The following is a 21884-nucleotide window of genomic DNA, read 5'->3' as shown; positions in this document are numbered from 1 at the left end:
ACACTTACTCTTTTACCCTCAAGGAACCTGAGGGCTGTTGAAAGGTTACTGACATAATGCAACACATCGTAACACATGACATAAACAAAATCTGTAACACTTACTCTTTTACCCTCCAGAAACTTGAGGGCTGTTGAAAGGTTACTGACATAATGCAACACATCGTAACACATGACATAAACAAAATCTGTAACACTTACTCTTTTACCCTCAAGGAACCTGAGAGCTGTTGAAAAGTTACTGACATAATGCAACACATCGTAACACATGACATAAACAAAATCTGTAACACTTACTCTTTTACCCTCCAGAAACTTGAGGGCTGTTGAAAGGTTACTGACATAATGAACTCTCTTTAACTTTCCTCTTTCCATTTGCTGTAAAATATATTGAATACATATTTCCAAAACATTCTTCTTACTATAATGACTAGTTGGAAAACATTAAAACAGTGAGATGGAATAGTGTATTCACTTAATTACTTACCAACATATCATTTCCAAAAAGGAATCTGCACAATGAATTTTACATTTTTATTCCAAATTGTATGTATTGCAAATGAATATTTAATATATAATATATATATATATATATATATATATATATATATATATATATATATATATATATATGATTAAACAGTTTCAAAATCTACTTGCCCTCAAAAGATTTTACTAATCCCTAAAAGAAGTTGGATAAGATGGCTGCACAAATGTAATGAATAAGTCATAACTTTGGTCTCTTTGAGACAAAAATGTTAATGGATAATTTAAAAATTCTGTCTCTTTGAGACAAAAAGAATAGAAAAGTTATAAATTATATTTCTTTGAGACACAAATGAAATGGATATGTTATAAATTCTGTCCCTGAGACAAATATGTGATGGATAATTTATCAATTCTGTTTCTTTAAGACAAAAATGTAATGGATAAATTCCGTCTCTTGGAGACAAAAATGTAATGGATAAATTCCATCTCTTTGAGACAAAAAATAATAATTATGGTTCTTATTGGTACAGTTCATATTAGTACAGATACCAAATTTATTACCAGCCAGAAGGATTACTACTAAAAGTATGAAATACAAGTCCAGTGGTAAATTTACCAGCTTTGTGCTCATGGGTTGCTGTGCATCTTTAACCCTGGATTATTACCGGCCACTTTTTGCTAAAAAATTTATTTAATATTGTTAGAAGAGACTGCCAATTGATTCCGTGTGAAATGTGAATGTGTACTTGTCAATTATTCTATTATTTATTTGCACTGGATGAATATGTTTGATGAATACAATCACTGCCTTGCACAGTCTTGATGGCAACTTCTACAGTGTCGAATATCCTTATTTAATCAAACAATCTCTAGTCAACTGATGTATCTTGCTTTGTGTTGAAAATAGGTGAGCTTAGTTATGTTGAGGAATGGTCTAGGTAACAATTGTGATATAGGTAAGTCTAGTTATTTTGAGGAAAGGTCTAGGCAACAATGGTGATATAGGTAAATGGGTGCACATGTAGAGGAAGGTACAACTGATGACACTAGCATAGGAATCAAGATGAGGAGTATTCATGTAGATCCAGCATTAAAGGGCCATAACTGTACTAATTATGATAGCATTAAAGAGCCATAACTGTACTATTTATGATATAGCATTAAAGAGCCATAACAGTACTATATTATGATAGCATTAAAGGGCCAAAACTGTACAATATGATACTCAAATTAGGCTTGTATCAGTATAAATTTACATAGAACATTTTCTTGAAATCCAACAATAAGTAAGGGATTTATTGTGTGGAAACAAAAGTGGGTGGTTCTAACAATCAAGGGCTACAACTTTGCTAAAAGATGATATAGATCCAATGTTGAGAAATAAAACTAAGTCTAGTTGTCATCAACATAAAGTTGCATAATAATAGAGTCATTGTACAGAAAGAAATGTCTGGTGAGTCTGTCAACAGGAGACCATAACTTACTAGAAGAGATGCTGAACATGTACCTTAGTAATGCCGACAATTAAATACAATAATATCAAGCTGCAAAATAAATATGTTTAAAAACGGATAAGGGAGTCAATCATGTTCCAAAATGAAAATGAGTGGATCGGACAATCTGGTGTTGTAACTCTGCTGATGTAGAAATGCTGGTAGTTAATCTCAAGCAAGGTCAAGGTCATTAGTATCAAGCTGCATACCAGACTGGTTTGAAATCTTATAAAATCTACTTGAGTTATTGTGCAGAAATCAAAATGAATGGGTCCAAACTCCAGGGCTATAAGACTGCTAAATAACAACACAGAATGCTGATAATAATCTCAGACAAAATCTAGTCAGTATTTAGTTGTTTAGCACTAGTCAATGTTGTTGTTGTTATAGAATTTAACACCATTTTCAGCACAAGATAGGCTATATATGGTGGCCAGTATAAATGGTGGAGGAAGAACCAGGGAAAACCCAGGGAAGAACCACCATCCTACAAGAGCTAATGGCAAGCCTTCTCATATACCTACACTGGCCAAGCCAGAGACTCAAACCCACGCTGACACAGGTGAGATGGTAGTGATCCGTAACGGTGAGCGCTTTAGACCACTCAGCCACCTAGTCAATGTCACAAGTGACATGAAAAGGTGACGCCTGAAGCAAAGTCACAGGTAAATGTCACAATGTTACTCTGGTGACTCTGAATGCAGCATTGCCAACAAAGGAAACAATCTGTGACATTAATGCTGGTCCAAGCAAAAATTGCTGTTGATTCTTGTGCCATTCATTGTTGATCTTGTGACATTTACTGCTGGTCCTTGTGACATTTACTGCTGATCCTTGTGACATTTACTGCTGATCCTTGTGACATTTACTACTGATCCTTGTGACATTTACTGTTGATTCTTTTAGTTACAATGATCTTTACCTTTGACCTTTTGACCACACAAAATAAACAGGCTTCTACCTTACCCCCAGTGCAAACCATCCCACAAACTTTGGTAACTGTTGATGGTGGATATTTCAACATACTGTTCAAAACAAAACTGGTATCAGATGGACGTACAAACACATTACATGATATATTCTGCATTAAGTCATCTAAAAATGCAGTCACAGCAGAGAGCCCAAATTGCATAAAATCGTGGTAATCTTTCTTTATACTGCTTACAACTTAAACAGTGAAGGAGATAAATTCTTAATCATATAGAATCAGGACAGGATGGGCACTGGGAGTGTCATTTCCAAAGTATCAAGATTATCTCTGACAACAGCACATCTACAGTTACTGGGATTATTTTTCACAGCAATGGTAATATTTGGACTTAATCCAGGTTATTTCACAATCAATATTGAAAAAGCACCTGGATTACTGAGTGCAATAAAATGAACTGTATCTACAATCAACAGAACTAATTTGGTACAACTGTATAAGCAGAATGTGGGCACATTTTAAACTGATAATATACTTCATAACTTTTTCCCACAATACCCTTTTCTGGTGATGAGAACTTCATAATTTTAAGCAGAACTACTTGACTTGATTTTTTTTCCTACAGAGTAGAAACATTATCTAGATGGCTGAGTGAAACATCAGGCTCCAGACAACTGGCCTGACTGAAATAGAAGGCTCTAGATCACTGGTCTGACTGATACTTGAGGTTCTCAATCACTGGCCTGATTGATACTTGAGGTTCTCGATAAATGACCTGACTGATACCTCAGACTGTAGATAATTGACCTAATTGATACCTCAATATGGATACATGTATATTAGATAACACTCTGATTACAAAGCATGTGCAGCAGGTAGGTTGAAATTACTCCAACTTAAAGAAGATGACCTCAATATGGATATATTGGCTAACACTCTGATTACAAAGCATGTGTTGCAGGTAGGTTGAAATTACTGGAACTTAAAGAAGACACCTCAATATGGATAAATGTATATTAGCTAACACTCTGATCGCTACCCATGCATGTATGTACACACCTTCTTAAGGGAATAGATAACTGGAACAATCAATAGAACCCTGGGCTTCATATGTTTCAGTAGACAGACAATTATCTATACCATTAAACATACCACAGCTCTAAGTGTTTAAATATGCCAGTCCACAACAATATTTCTTACAGATCCCAACAGGTTTGACCAGTGGAGGGAAATTTTAATGTTAAGCTATGGTGTTCTCCAGTCATGATAGTAAAGTAAACTCTCATAATTATAACTTTTTGAAATGTCTTCAGATTTCTAGTCCATGGTTTAAGAAAGTCTGCAAGTGCTATTTTTTTGAATCCTGTAGCAGTACTGCACCTGGAGTGCAGGATCATGGGCTTCCTGCAATACAGTTCCTCCAAATCTTGACTTGTAAGCTTGCCCTTAAAACAGGGAGACATTTTTAAAAATCAACTTATTCTTTTTAGTGCCCATTATGCTGGTTCTTGCAAGGGGCAAAGACACTGAAGGTAATATGATCTTTAGGCTGTCAGTTATTATACAGCAAGGGGCAAAGACACTGAAGGTGATATGATCTTTAGGCTGTTAGTTATTATACAGCAAGGGGCAAAGACACTGAAGGTGATATGATCTTTAGGCTGTTAGTTATTATACAGCAAGGGGCAAAGACACTGAAGGTAATATGATCTTTAGGCTGTTAGTTATTATACAGCAAGGGGCAAAGACACTGAAGGTAATATGATCTTTAGGCTGTCAGTTATTATACAGCAAGGGGCAAAGACACTGAAGGTGATATGATCTTTAGGCTGTTAGTTATTATACAGCAAGGGGCAAAGACACTGAAGGTAATATGATCTTTAGGCTGTAAGTTATTATACAGCAAGGGGCAAAGACACTGAAGGTAAGATGATCTTTAGGTTTAAGTTATTATACAGCAAGGGGCAAAGACACTGAAGGTAATATGATCTTTAGGCTGTAAGTTATTATACAGCAAGGGACAAAGACACTGAAGGTAATATGATCTTTAGGCTGTCAGTTATTATACAGCAAGGGACAAAGACACTGAAGGTAATATGATCTTTAGGCTGTCAGTTATTATACAGCAAGGGGCAAAGACACTGAAGGTGAAATGATCTTTAAGCTGTTAGTTATTATACAGCAAGGGGCAAAGACACTGAAGGTGATATGATCTTTAGGCTGTCAGTTATTATACAGCAAGGGGCAAAGGCATTGAAGGTGATATGATCTTTAGGCTGTTAGTTATTATACAGCAAGGGGCAAAGACACTGAAGGTAATATGATCTTTAGGCTGTTAGTTATTATACAGCAAGGAGCAAAGACACTGAAGGTAATATGATCTTTAGGCTGTCAGTTATACAGCAAGGGGCAAAGACACTGAAGGTGATATGATCTTTAGGCTGTTAGTTATTATACAGCAAGGGACAAAGACACTGAAGGTGATATGATCTTTAGGCTGTTAGTTATTATACAGCAAGGGGCAAAGACACTGAAGTTAATATGATCTTTAGGCTGTCAGTTATTATACAGCAAGGGACAAAGACACTGAAGGTGTTATGATCTTTAGGCTGTTAGTTATTATATATCTAAAACCTAAGTTTTGGCAATCAAAGCATTCAAGCCTTGTAGAGGTCTGCTGAGATACAACATAAAAAATCTCACACTGCCATTAGTGTGATATATTTTTGAGGTTGAATTAAGGGTAAAGAGACTAATTTACTGGGTTGAAAAACTTGCAGAAATACACAATTTGGCACTTAATCAATGAATTGATAGTTAATTATGAAAATATATCCAGTGGCTTCAGAGATGCAGCTAAAATAAATAAATTCCTTTGCATGAGGGCCTCAAGGTAGATTAGTTCTTAGCTAATTGTGTTACCCTCTTTAAATATGGTTATTATTATTATTATTATTATTATTATTACTCAATTCATGAATTTTAATACTGCCTTTTCCAACTTTGCTGCTTGTCTAGTGGGCTGGATTACTTCAAGCTTAATGCAATATCTATGACTTCTGAGAAAGCGAATAATGCAAATGCAGAATGAACCAGAAATGAATCCAGACTACACAGCTCCCCCTTTCCAATACACATCTGGTATAAATGCATCCAGACTACACAGCTCCCACTTTCCAACACACATCTGGTATAAACGCATCCAGACGTGTACACAGCTCCCACTTTCCAACACACATCTGGTATAAATGCATCCAGACTACACAGCTCCCACTTTCCAACACACATCTGGTATAAATGCATCCAGACTAATCAGCTCCCACTTTCCAACACACATCTGGTATAAATGCATCCAGACTAAACAGCTCCCCCTTTCCAACACACATCTGGTATAAATGCATCTAGACTACACAACTCCCACTTTCCAACACACATCTGGTATAAATGCATCCAGACTAAACAGCTCCCACTTTCCAACACACATCTGGTATAATAAACAGAAATGCATCCATGCTACACAGACTGCCCATTTGCAACACACATCTGGTATAATCCTTAGTTCAAGATGCCAGGCAAAAACTACCAAGTAAATCAAGGGTCATAATATCCTCAAATTTTTAGAGAAAAGGGTCAAAATCAAACTTTACATTTAATTTTTTTTATCTTCCCCACACCAAATCTGGTTTACATCATTAAAGCTCGTAAAAAGTAATTGCCTCATGCAATTAGTTTTATTTTCTAAAATACATGACAATTATAGGCAACACTACAGGCACGCATCCAAAGAATATGAGACAAACATACTGACATCTTAATCCAAACCCTGTTTACTAATAAACAGGCTTTGATCCCTTTTAATACATCTGTGCATTATTAAGACTGGATCACATGACATGAATTAACTAACACCTACTAATAAAACCCACCCATTTTTTCCCTGACAGAACCTCAAATAATGACAGAAGTACCAATGGATTGGACCAGAAGACCGGAATTAACACACCTACTAATAATACTCACCAGTTTGTCCCCTGACAGGACCTCAAGTAATGACAAAAGTACCACGCCATCTTTGATATCTTCAAACAGGTTCTCAACTTTCATAGGAGGAGATCTCTGGAAATGAATGGAAACCAAATTTGATTCACCTGACACTTTCTTCACTTAAATGCAATAAATACTGATACAGATCAATTGACATGAAGTATGCAAAAATTAAAGCATATCTTTGAAAAATACCTGCCATGGTTTGGAGTTTGTTCTTAGGCAATCAGTATATTTATAAATGTATAATGTAATCACATTATTATTTATAATGTTAGAGAGAAAAAAAACAAGATCAAAAATAAATTGAACATAGAAAATATGCATACAGTATTATCTAAGGGCAGATATATTTCCTAAATGGAAAAAAGTAGTTCCAGATGTGACATGGCCACATTGCAGTATCCTTTTTTTATTGCCACTGTGCAATATTGTTTCTTATACAACTGAATTTCAATATTCTATTATCGAACATACAATATTGCTACTCAATTATTGATATTCATGCAATTGCTCTTTCAAATTACCATCTCCTCCCCCTGTACATCTTAACAGCAATGCTCTTACAAATGTCAACAGTTATACATATTGGGGTCATATTTTGAAATCCAATCGGTCAGATATTGAAGATATGATGAGACATTACCAATTTTTGTTACTCGAACAAACATGCTTCAACGTGAATTTAAGAATTGTTCACTGAATATCAAAATTAGATTATTCAAATATTATTGCTGCACTATGTATTGTGCTCCTCTGTGGACAAACTTTAGTGAATGTATGAAAAGAAAACTAGTTATTAGTTATAATAATAGTCTTCATTTTCTATTAGGTCTTAGATGGAACAGTGCCTCCAACATGTTTGTAAATTATAATGTATTCAGTTTTGATGAAGTAATGATAAAGTATGTATTCTCAATGATGACAAGAATATCTAATAGTAAGAACTGTATATTGAAATTTCTTTGGAACTAAGACATTCATTTAAATTCTCATATTATTAGTAGATTGAACAAATTACTCTTTAATTTTGCCATTTAATTTCATTCTTAACAATACATGGCACAATTAATTGTTGTAGATGTATCTGTATATTTGTATGTTCTTTTATGTTTACAATGTTTTAATTTATATCTATATTTTATTTTAGAGGTATGGACTTTGTAGTCTGAAATAAAGAATTCTTATCTTATCTTAATAATTAGTGAACATGTTATGTTAGAAATATTTAAAATTGTAAACATCCGATGACAGTGATGTAATAGGATTTAAAGACAAGGAATACCCTACAGCCAATTCTTACCTGAGAAATGTATAAAAAGGTAAATGGGTTGAATCTATAATTTATAGTTAGGAACAGGATCATATCTACAATTTAAGGTTAGGAACAGGATAAATCAAAATGTGAAAGAATCCTACAATAATCTTAATTTCTTCTTGCAACTGTTTATGAAATAATAAATCTGCCAGTTTTAGTTAATTATTGATATTCATGCAATTGTCACTGTTTTGATCGATAATTTAAAAAAAACAACAGTAAATCAGCATTTTAAATACATTTTTTTTAAAACAGAGCTTGTAATTTTTTCGGCAAACAAGAAAACCTGAGTGCTTTCAGTGTCCCATAGCACCAACCATTGTTATACTTTCAAGCGAACAGCTCTAACATGAAGAAACCACTAAACATTTGTATTACATGTTAGTATTGTTAGCTCCTCTGCAAATATTCAGCAATAGTTCCATAACAAGGGTTACACATTTATATCCATATACACCATGTTACACTAACAAGTGGGTAGATGGACCAATGAGTGGGTAGATGGACTATTGAGTGGGTAGATGAACCAGTGAGTGGGCAGATGGACCAGTGAATGGGTAGACAATTACCAGTGAGTGGGTAGATGGACTAGTGAATGGATAGACAATTACCAGTGAGTGGGTAGATGGACCAGTGAGTGGGTAGATGGACCAATGTGTGGGTAGATGGACCAATGAGTGGGTGAATGGACCAATGAGTAGTTAGATTGACCATTGAGTGGGTAGATGGACCAGTGAGTGGGTAGATGAACCAGTGAGTAGTTAGATTGACCATTGAGTGGGTAGATGGACCGGTGCAAGTAGATGGACCAGTGAATGGGTAGACAATTACCAATAAGTGGGTAGATGGACCGGTGCAAGTAGATGGACCAGTGAGTAGGCAGACAATTACCAATGAGTGGGTAGATGGACCAGTGAGTGGATAGATGGATCAGTGAATGGGGAGATAATAACCAAAGAGTGGGTAGATGGACCAGTGGATGTTGATTTTAAGAAAAACTGATAAATTTTTGTCTATAATCTTTTCTTATCCATTACTGTTATCACAAAGTTGTTAATTTTTAAAACTGACAACCCACAAGTATTACAATAAAGCCACCTCATTTCACTTTATCTATATTAACTAACCACTTCTTTTCTTTAAAAACTTTCACCACTTAAAATTTATATTTTTGAGAAGTAATACTTTGTAAAAATTATATGTTGTTAAGATACTCAAGGTAACAATTTAAGAAACTTAAATGACACTAAATAATTGTAATTTAAGCATTTGACTCAGGCACAAAGGCAATCATACTGGAAACTGACAGACCTCTTGATGAACTGGCCAAGTTGCTGACATGTTAAATATCTTTTACCCCTTCATTTCACAAGAAGGGCAGCCATTTCCCTTGTTCTATTTAACCCTAATAGTATGATGGAACTGTATTGATCCAAACGCTACACATCAGTGTAGTTGAAAATGAACCGTCATAACAATCATATATCATCCTGACAAGTCCATTATCTAATTACAATGAGATTTTTTAACATGTAACAATTTACAGATGAAGAATATAACAATTTATCAAATGAAATAAAAAATAACACATATTATAGATTAATTGGAATATAATCTAAACTCCATACATCCACACAATGGAAGTAAGTGGAGACATGCAATAAAAAATAATTGTCATGTAAGGTAATACTGAAAAGGTTTTAATGCTTATTTCCTATTACATGGTATGCTACTTTATGTCAATAAATGGAATGGTTCTTAAGCTCAAATAACATAATTCAATCAACAATAAACAGGGAAGCAGTCTGGCAAAGTGCTACACTTACAAGCTGTCACCAGTAATTCTGAATGAAAAATGTGGAAAGGTTGAAAGTTGCCTATCATAACTAACGACTAATGTATCAATGCCTCTGAACAAGGCCCCATTTTTAATACACAAATTATCCATCAAAATGTTAATAAAAGTTTGCTGTAGCAATGATTGAATAAAGGAAATTAAAAGTCAAAAATGTATGTATCTATAAACGAAATCCTATGTTATCTAGAAATCCAAATGATTTATAGATCTATAGAGTTAATAACAATGACAAAGAAAAGTAAATGCATCTGTCACAAATTCTTGAGAATTCATCAAAGGAACCATCTGTGTTGATTTTCTGGTCAAAAAGTCTAAGACTAAAAATAAAAATCACACACACACACACAGACAGAGTCTAAAAGTTCCTTTTAATACTTCAGTATGCACTGATTTCACTTGGATCATTAAGTCAGTATTTTCCAAGTCCAAGTGTTAATTCATCAATCTTGAATGTGGAAAATACTGATAACATCTACGAAATGGGAATTGCTTGATCTTGTATGGTGAAACTGGAACAAGCTTTATTCACTTTATAAGCAAAGAGTGCTAAGTAAAACCGGGACCATAATTCCATCACATTTTGTCAGTATATGTTGAAAATTATTATTGGTCTCCTTAATATGAAGCCTTGCAGCAAATGTGTTTTTAATCCATGAAGAGTCCTTCAAAGGTCACAAAGGAAATGAATTCAGTGATAGACAAGATGGCCAGACAGCTGAATAACACTCCTTCACAGTCAAAGAGGAAATGAAATTAGTCATGGACAAGATGGCCAGGCAGACATAACACTATCTGTGAAGTCCTTCAAAAGTCACTGACAGGAAATGAAATTAATGATGGAAAAGATGACCAGAACAGCTGAGTAAGAATATTCTTTAAAAGTCACTGAAGAAAAGAAACTGGTAAGGCACAAGATGGCCAGAAAGCAGTAACATTATTAACCCCTTTTGTACAATATGGTGGTGTTCGGTGATTAAAGGAAGAAAAAAAATGTAAGTCATTGTCAATGGGTCTATAGGACCATGGATCAAGGATGGACCGATCTCATGATGGGAGAAAAATACAATCTATATGCATCGAATAATAAAGATCCCAGAAATACTTTTGAACAAAGTCGGTCTTTTGAGGATTCTCACATGCTAAAAACATCACACAATGAAACCAATACTGATTTTCACAGAACAAATTGTTCCACCAGAAGCCTTGAAATACCCCCAACAGACATCCATTCCCCAATATACATCTGTAACAAACAAACACTGTGTTGGAGAAACTGGACCCTGGGGATGGAACTAGCAAATGAAGTGACAGTTTCAGCTACATTGTTGAGAATTTTGTGGACCAGTGTTTGGGGTTTGCTACAAGCCACAAATTTCAAAGACTCAGTGAACAAGTATACATCTGTAAAGACAATGACCCATATGCCAGCAATAAGCCTTTTGTAAAGACAAGGACCCATATGCCAGCAATTAGCCATCTGTAATGGCAAGGACCCATATGCCAGCAATAAGACTTTTGTAAAGACAAGGACCCATATGCCAGCAATTAGCCATCTGTAATGACAAGCCAGCAATAAGACTTTTATAAAGACAAGGACCTATATGCCAGCAATATGCCTTTTGTAAAGACAAGGACCCATATGCCAGCAATTAGCCATCTGTAATGACAAGGACCCATATGCCAGCAAAAAGACTTTTGTAAAAACAAGGACCTACATGCCAGCAATAGGCCTTTTGTAAAGGCAAGGACCCATGTGCCAGCAATTAGCCATCTGTAATGGCAAGGACCCATATGCCAGCAATAAGACTTTTGTAAAGACAAGGATCTATATGCCAGCAATAGGCCTTTTGTAAAGACAAGGACCCATATGCCAACAATTAGCCATCTGTAATGACAAGGACCCATATGCCAGCAATAAGACTTTTGTAAAGACAAGGACCTATATGCCAGCAATAGGCCTTTTGTAAAGACAAGGACCTATATGCCAGCAATAAGCCTTTTGTAAAGACAAGGACCAATATGCCAGCATGTATCAATTTGTAAAGACAAGGACCCATATGTCAGCAATACGACTTTTGTAAAGACAAGGACCTATATGCCAGCAATCAGCCTTTTGTAAAGACAAGGACCCATATGCCAGCAATAAGACTTTTGTAAAGACAAGGACCTACATGCCAGCAATCAGCCTTTTGTAAAGACAAGGACCTATATGCCAGCAATCGGCCTTTTGTAAAGACAAGGACCCATATGCCAGCAAGAAGCCTTCTGTAATGACATGGACCCATATGCCAGCATATATCAATTTGTAAAAACAAGAACCCGTATGCCAGCATGTATCAATATGTAGAGACAAGGACCTCTGTGCCAGTATATTGACAAGTTTCCCACTGGATGGGATTAGGTCAAATGGGTTTTTAGTAGAATTAAGTTTCAGACTGTTTCCCACTGGATGGGTTTAGGTCACGTGGGTTCTTAGCAGAATTAAGTTTTGGGCTGTTCCCATTGGACAGGGTTAGGTCAGGTGGGTTCTTAGTAGAATTAAGTTTCAGACTGTTTCCAATTGGACAGGGTTAGGTCAGGTGGGTTAGGTCAGGTGGGTTCTTAGTAGAATTAAGTTATTTCCCACTGATTAGTTATTTTGAAATATTAGATTGAGTAACAGGATCCGTCATGTGGGGTATATTGCAACATAAAGTTGTAGCAGAGTCTTGAAGGTGTATATAATGAGAGAACTGAGGAATCAGATTCATTCCTAATTTGGATTCATTACAATCTTGGATTATAACTCCATATGTTGAATTCAGTCTGCCAATGTGTTTGATGTTGTGTTTAGATAATTTGAGAGGAGACATTTGTTAGGATTATTTATTGGAACTACAAAGTGTGCTCATTGGACTAGAATATTATTTTGAGACAATTGTGAATTATTCAAAGAAATTATGGACAATGCCATTGTGATACATACAATCAAGGATCTGAAATTTACTTGTAACATTATGATCTTTTGGACTTGAAAAGATCATTGTATAGAATTTGGATTAACTTCATAATATTGTAAGTTCCTCTTACACTGTCATTTTTTAACTTTGGTAACTAAATTATTTGTTAAGTTGATAATTCAATTACTTTTTAAGTTTTTTAAAACTTGTTAGTTTAGCTTCTTTCTTTTACATAGTTTATAACCATGTAGTCATAACATCATCTGTAAAGACAAGGACCCCAATGCTAACAAAGGCATACATAATCCACCAATTAAAGTATAGACAAACAAGTCATTTGCTTGCAAAAAAGACAAATGTATACTCATGAACATAAGATAATTTCACAGTAGCTCAATCTTTCAATTACCAATATTTATCTGATGCTAAGTCCACCCAATACATCCCCATTCTTACAATATTTATCTGGTGGCAAGCCCACCCTATTCATTACCATTATTACAGTATTTATCTGGTGGTAAGCCCACCCTATTCATTACCATTATTACAGTATTTATCTGGTGGCAAGCCCACCTCATTAATTACCATTATTACAGTATTTATCTGGTGGCAAGCCCACCCCATTCATTACCATTACTCAGTATTTATCTGGTGGCAAGCCCAACCCATTCATTACAGTTACTACTGTATTATCTGATTGTAAGCCCACCCCATCCAACACAATTATTACAGTACTTATCTTATGGTAAGCCCACCCTATCGATCACCATTCCTATAGTATTTATCTGACAATAAGCCCACCCTATCATCACCATTCCTATAGTATTTATCTGACAATAAGCCCACCCTATCCATCACCATTCTTACAGTATTTAGCTGACAATAAACCCACCCTATCCATCACCATTCTTACCCAACCTAACACCCCTATTCCTACATGACTGATATCATGGTAAGTCCATCCTTATAAAATTGTAGCCCATATTTACTAAGGTTATCTTTGTCTGATAATAAACCCATCTCCTACTTCTGAAGAGTTTGTTAGACTGGCACCCTCTGTCTTATCTTGGGAGAAATAATGTACTCGTCCAAGTATAACAATCAGATAACTAGCCAAATGTGAATGATTTCATATTCAACACTGTAAAGTCATTTTGTAAGATCCCTGCAAAGAGGATTTGGTCACCAAGATTGTTATCCCTACTGAAATATATAAAACATACATATTCTTATCATTATTACTTTACTCTGTCCAATTTTGCTTAAATTTAAAATACTTGATATTACTCCTGAGATATGCAAGTAAATTTTTACTGGAAAATAATGAATTTCACAGAATTTAATACACTAGTGAGTGGGAAAAGCTTAACCAATATGTCAATTACCTGTTTGAGGTATGTGTTCATCCAGTTTGTGAAGGTCTTCTTCTGAACTCTTTCCTGTTCATCTGAAATGACAAAAATAAATAAAGCGGTCAATTATTGTGCAGCTTTCTAATCAGGAATAAAACTTGAATCAAAAAGACAATATTCTTTATTCCACCTGTAACCAAAGATAAAATATCATCATTGAGATAGTGTCTATAAAGTTTATGACTATATACATGTAGATTTTACCCGGAACCTGTTATGTATATGCATAGCGTGTGTTCAAGTTTTGTCTACAACTGTAGATTGTACATTAAGATAATGGTCATCTGTAAATAACATGTTTAGATAGGAAATTTATATCCTGATTGTAGCTTATAAATAAGTTGTTTATAGCTTAGAATATTCTAGAAACAAATTTGTTTACAATCTGATTGACATTTTTCATCAGAATGACTCTCATCAAGGTAAAGTGAAAGTGTGTATAAATGGGGACTTGGTAAACAAATACTTCATTCCTATATTAGATCAGTTTATGGAATCTATTTGTTATCAGGGTTTAGAGTTATGTTCAGATATAAATCAAGAGGAATTATTTACTTCAACTATTCACTGGAATTACTAAATGCTCATTGATTTTGGATAATCAAATTAATTTAGAATTATTGTGAACTCATTGTACATTAAGACATTCTAGACTGCACACTGTGGTACATCAGGATATTCAAGACTAGAGAAATTGATTTGGATTATTCCATACTTTGGACTTGTCATAAGACATTTAGGATTATTTCGGACTTAATTCACAAGACTGAATGTTACTAAAATGTTCCCTTTACAATGTTACTTAAATTATCACTTTGAAACTAAGATAAATAATTGTTTGTTAGCTTTACTTAAACTGTTGGTTTCACTTCTTTCTGTCAACTAAGACCTGAAATGTAACAAATGTATAATCGTATATTTGGTACCCTTTGATTGTTCTTAGACTCTTCAGAGACTCACAGCTTAAAAATCCAATTAATGAAGAAAGGAAGGTACATATTTTCCAAATGAAAGGATTAATCTGTGTGACCCTGAACTTTGACCTTCTACCTCCAAACGTACCAAGACTCCCCCAACCCTTCTGAACATAGCTGAAAAGTCCTATAATAGCTTTAATGAAGAATATCTATCTTTGGATTTCTTACATAACTTTTTCCCTACAATTCATGTGACCTTGACCCTGACCTTTAGCATCTTCTTCCCCTACTTAATAGATGTTTTCTGTATTATCTCCATGACAACCCATGAAAGAAGAAAGAATCTCCAAGACAACCTACCAGAATATATAAATATCTTAATTAAAACTATACATGCACATCCATAATTTCATTTGATATGCACGTTATTTGTAAATTCTGAATATCTTTAAACTGTAAAAAGACTTTAAATAAAATTTAATTCATTTCAATATTCTGAATTTGTTCATTTTAATATTTTATCATGAATTAATATTAATAATGATGGCAATACTCATCCAAGAAATGAATATCATCATTCTGAGAGAAAAAAATCTCTTGCAGTTCTTGTTTACATTTCTTTGGAAGGGTTTATAGTGCAATATTTCATTTTTATGCTTTTATGTTAATTGTTAATTATCACCATATAACCATTTTTGTACTCATGTGCTATTAAACTTACATACATACATACATATATACATACATACATACATATAGACACACACATACACACATACATACAAACATACATACATACAGATACATACATACATACATATAGACACACACACACACATACATTCATACATACATACATACATACATACATATACACACATATCTTTGCATTCAACCCAACAAAAAGGAAAATAATTTGCAATGAAATAATAGGATATGGGAAGTCTTCTGACTATCAATAGTGATTTAAAAAGAACAATAAGATTCCCACATCTTTTATTTTTGTACTTTACAGGAATCTGTCTATATGGAATGGGGTACAATCAAGGAAAATTGGGTACATTTAAGGAAAACTAAAATATGCACTGAAGTCTTGAAAAATGTCCATCCAGAGGAGAAAGGTATTAAGATTTGTGCAATTTCTATGGAAGAGAAATTCATAGCAAGGTGGACACATTGACATTTGAAATGTCACATTATTTACACCTGAAGTAAAGCCCACAATTAACTAATTATTAAGAATTAGAATCCCTTTAAGGTGATCTACCCAAATCAGCACTTATCATTCTAAATCTCAATGTACTGCAACTGAGAAACTATTCATCAATGGAACATTCCATCCAGCTACTTTTAAAGTCTCACTCAACAGTGAAAATAAAAAAGCATGGAAAAACAGTGAATCAATGTATAGTGTAAAAATTACCAATTCCCAAATGATCTGTGCCAACTGTTAATGGGGATGTTTGTATCATCAATAACACTCCCTTACTTATAACAAAAACCATTTCATTGGCATCAAAAGGATGATAGATCAGATAGGTTTATTATGTCCATTATGGATCTACATGCATGAAACATCAAAAAATCAGGCTGTATACAAACTGTTATATCCCAATGTCTCTGACATGTAGCAGGCCAGTAAAAGAATAGACATTATTTTTTTAAAATCTTGGACAATTCTACTTTTCTTCTCAGTTCCATTAAAGACTACCAAAACATTCCAATTTTTGGCTCGAATTTTAGTTTTGCATTCACAAAACGTTCAAATAAAAATGTTTTTTGATGTCTACCAGTTCTGACACTTTTTACCCTCGTACAATTTAACTTGCTTAAAGAAAAAATATTATTGAAGGTCTTTGGAATGAGGCAAAATCTGACTAAGTCCATAATAAATACACAATTCAATACCTTTAAGTTATATTTTTAAGTTCGTCTACATGCATCACAATAAACTTGAATTAAAGTTGAAAAAAGAGAGAAAATTTACCAGCTTAATAAAAGTACTAAAGATTTTATCACAGTTCTTCTGTGTATTATTACCCATCAAAACATTGGTTATCAGAATGGTTCCCCAACTCAGCAAGAGAAACAACCAGTCACAACAATGAAACATCAGATATATTTTTTAGTCAGATATGGTAATGTAAAATAAGAAATAAGTTACATGTTAAACATTTCAAGTTTTCATTACAAATTCATGTATGAAACAAGGTTGGTAGATTTGAAGTCAATACCAAAATACTTTCGCTCCCATACTATTGGCTAAAAGCAAACAGTAGGTGAAATCTTAAATGCCAGCTATATTTATAGCTGCCTTCTAGAAATATTTTGGCTTTAGAGGTCAAATCATTCTACAGGCATGGTACAGTTTGGAACAAAGCCATTTATTGAATCTGAAGTGTAGAAAGAATAAATCATGAAAGTTTCAGCTTCAGTATTTCATGTTCTATTTGATTTTTTTGTCCTTGGCACAAGCTGCCTAAACTTACAACAAGGGAAGCAACTTTGTAACATAACCTCTTTGTCTAGTAAGGCCAAATGAATACATGGTGAGTTTAAATGACTCATATTGCAATATAAAACCTTACCTCATGTTAACAATACCTGTACCAACATAACAAAGCTGACATTACTACATGTATGTTCAAATCAAATGGGCATGGCAGGGGTCTGTATTGTGGTATATATGTATTGCATTATGTATTTATCACCTGCTAACTGTATCATATTATATATTATGGTACATGCTGCATCAGTACCCAAGTATCACGAATTGTATTGTATCATGAACAAGCAGGCAATGCATATCTTACATACATGATGCAAACAAACCTGGACACACAACGTTCCAAGCTGATCACATGCACAAATATGTAACCATATGCAACCAGATTACATTAATTTCCAGGATTCAAGAGTTTGCTTGCTAGATATACTCTGTAAGCTTCAGAAGACTCCATTAGTGTATACATACAGACTAGTTTCAGGTTCCAGTCTCCCCCTATTTTTCTTGATACCAGTCTATTAGTATTTTTGAACTGTTGGAAAAGGTTCAATGCTATCAGGACAAGAAACAATACATACCCAGTTTACCTGCTCATAATGGGCAGGTAACAAACATACCTGGTTACAGTACACAACTTTACTCAGACACACTGAAGCATGAACCGAGTTTTTGTTCAATCTCATCCCATGGAACAGATCAAAAATTGATAACTATTATTAATTATCAACATAAATGTGTTTTAAAAAGACAAATGTTACAGCATTATGTTCTGATGGTTTGGACATTATGCCACCATGTCAACACACATTCCATCTATGATTCTGGAAATATGTACATTAAACATGACTTCTTGTCAGACTTACTCAATGCCTTTTAAAGTTGGCAAAACATGCATTCAAATCATCAGATCCATTGGCTTGAATTTTCATAAGTCATTTGATTATACAAACCTTTAAACATGTTCCCACCACAACACAATATTGTGCCAATTAAAATGTATCTTTATTTTAGTAAAGTGGTCACCAGGGTAACACAAGTTATGTTTCATCAAAATTATTATCATTAAAATATGTTTTTGATATAAGGCTGTTTGTGTAAAACGTTGGAAATGGCAAAAGGACTTTGAAAGGAAACATTGGAAATGGCAAAAGGACTTTGAAAGGAAACACTGGAAATGGCAAAAGGACTTTGAAAGGAAACAGTCTGAACTTACTGGTACAGTCTCAAAAAAAGTTAAGGGGGACTAACAGGTGACTTTGCATGAGTGTTCATCTTCATTACCCAGAGGTCATCAATTCATGTCATTCCACATACACCCTTGGCATATTTAGCTAGCTGAATCGGTATCTACTGCCCTGGTATCTGAATGGATGAAGCTGAAAGAAACTGATCCAATCAAATTCCTTGTTACATTTAAATTGAGAGATTCATTAGGAAAAATCATAGCAGTTTCCATGCATAATGACATGTCTCACAAAGGTTTCTCATTTAAAACATTTTAAACAACTTTTTAATTCCAAGTGAATCCCAGTGGACATCATGGAAACTGCCTTACTGAATACCTAACAGATCACATACAAAGTTCTCTCATTAGTTAAATTGATTTCACTTGGTACAGGCTGGGACTCTTGATCAAGGTACTGTGTCAGCAAGATAGAAGTGTCATGGGATTGATGTGGAATGATCTGGATCAATGACTCTTTGCTAACAATAATGGAGACTGTTATAAGGAAGGGTCTTAAAGGAGACATTTTGTAGTGCAAGAACCTTACATGAGTGTTATAGCAAAGGACTTAATAGGAGATAGTTTTGTTATGCAAGGACTTTACATGAGTATTATAGTGTAGGACTTAATAGGAGATAGTTTTGTTATGCAAGGACTTTACATGAGTATTATAGTGTAGGGCCTTATCTGATATAGTTTTGATGCACAAAGACCTTATATGGGATGTTATAAAGTACATAATAAGAACTTTTGTTTCTTAATTTCTTTGAAATGTGGTTAGATATATATACTTACTTGTGTTATAAAAACCGGAATATCAATACAGCGGGTTCAAGATTCCATTAAAAAAACTAATAAAGTATCAGTATGCAATACACCAATAAAATATCAGTATGCAATAAACCAATAAAGCATCAGTATGCAAGACACCAATAAAGCATCAGTATGCAAGACACCAATAAAGCATCAGTATGCAAGACACCAATAAAGTATCAGTATGCAAGACATCAATAAATCATCAGTATGCAAGACACCAATAAAATATCAGTATGCAAGACATCAATAAAGCATCAGTGTGCAAGGCACCAATAAAGTATCAATATGCAAGACATAAATAAAATATCAGTATGCAATAAACCAATAAAATATCAATATGCAAGATATCAATAAAGCTTCAGCATGCAAGACACCAATAAGGTATCAACATGCAAGGCACCAATAAAGTATCAGTATGCAAGACATAAATATAGAATTAAAGACATCAATAAAGTATCAGTATGCAAGACACCAATAAAGTATCAGTATGCAAGGTACCAATAAAGTATCAGTATGCAAGGCACCAATAAAATATCAGTATGCAAGACACCAATAAAGTATCAGTATGCAAGGCACCAATAAAGTATCAGTATGCAAGACATAAATATAGTATTCAAGACACCAATAAAGTATCAGTATGCAATACATCAATAAAGTATCAATATGCAAGATGCCAATAAAAAAAGTAATATGCACAAACACCAACAAAATATTAATATGCATGAACAGCTACTGTAAAAATGCACTCACTGTCAGTGCAGTAAGAGGATGTATCAAGTACTGTCCATGTACACACTTGTCAATCTTTGGTCCTTATTCTTTGATACCTAACACTAAATATATTTACCCAGTTCGGATTACACTACATACATCCATGTATATTCCTGCTATGCAAATATTATAAGTTCTTTCATATCCCACCAGCCTAGTATTCTATTTATCCTCCATTTTAAGAAATATCAATGAACAGTAATCAATATAAAATGAAAGTTTCTTTTCTTTCTTATATATATATCATTAATCTAGTCATTGTATAATTTTACTATGTTATACATCCATGATCGAGTCATTGCATAATCATACTATGTTATACATCCATGATCTAGTCATTGTATAATTTTAGTCTTTTATGCATTCTTGATCTAGTCATTGTATAATTTTAGTCTTTTATGCATCCTTGATCTAGTCATTGTATAATTTTACTATGTTATACATCCATGATCGAGTCATTGCATAATCATACTATGTTATACATCCATGATCTAGTCATTGTATAATTTTAGTCTTTTATGCATCCATGATCTAGTCATTGTATAATTTTAGTCTTTTATGCATCCATGATCTAGTCATTGTATAATTTTACTATGTTATACATCCATGATCTAGTCATTGCATAATTTTACTATTTTATACATCCATGATCTAGTCATTGTATAATGTTAGTCTTTCATACATCTATGATCTAGTCATTGTATAATTTTACTACCCTACCACTATATTGTACAGCAGTTATCTAGTCACTGTGTAATTTTACTATGTTATACATCTATGATTGAGTCATTGTATAATTTTACTATGTCATGCAAATCTGATATCAAGTATGCTGAGTCCAGAAAAAAAATTCTTGTACCTGGAACTCAACAGTCATGTCCTTTTTTTAACATCTTACTCACATGAGTATTATTTAATTAAATAAAGGACTGCATCAAGATGTTTTTTTCTTTCTATAATTAAGTGCCGAATTTTATCATGTTCCAGGCTGAATCAGTCATTAAATCCCACTTCATTTGTCTGACAAGAAGACAATTTCTGTCAACATATTCATCAACCAGTACTTTTCTGGTATCCATAGATACCACTATATTTCATAATGATCTCTGTATTGACCATGTGCATCTACAAAATAAAAGGGTATATAGGGTTAAATAAAGTACCCAAAT

General features: G+C 33.9%; 1 protein-coding gene and 1 long non-coding RNA gene across 3 annotated transcripts in view; one reads left to right on the top strand and one right to left on the bottom strand.

The window, feature by feature from the left end:
- The window catches only part of LOC149804453 (nesprin-1-like), a 572886-nt gene that overhangs the window by 465600 nt on the left and 85402 nt on the right, over nt 1-21884 (bottom strand). Inside the window, exons 3-5 of the mRNA XM_089940603.1 lie at nt 14454-14515; nt 6930-7025; nt 297-377 (exon numbers count right to left, since the gene is read on the bottom strand). Of these exons, the coding sequence (XP_089796729.1) occupies nt 297-377; nt 6930-7025; nt 14454-14515 (239 nt within the window). The remainder of the gene's footprint in view (nt 1-296; nt 378-6929; nt 7026-14453; nt 14516-21884) is intronic.
- On the top strand, nt 3580-17022 carry LOC149804455 (uncharacterized). 2 transcript variants are annotated; one of them, XR_016415709.1, is made up of 2 exons: nt 3580-3870; nt 16413-17022. It is a non-coding gene; the product is annotated as an uncharacterized LOC149804455 (long non-coding RNA). The 2 variants fall into 2 exon arrangements; XR_016415711.1 differs by lacking the exon at nt 16413-17022 and adding an exon at nt 6854-7072.

Source organism: Sinohyriopsis cumingii, chromosome 2 (genome assembly GCF_028554795.1).
Source record: "Sinohyriopsis cumingii isolate HCF-2022 chromosome 2, ASM2855479v2, whole genome shotgun sequence".
Classification (NCBI taxonomy): Eukaryota; Metazoa; Mollusca; class Bivalvia; order Unionida; family Unionidae; genus Sinohyriopsis; species Sinohyriopsis cumingii.
Note: the sequence above shows the minus strand (reverse complement) of the source record. Positions and strands in the feature narration are given on the sequence as shown.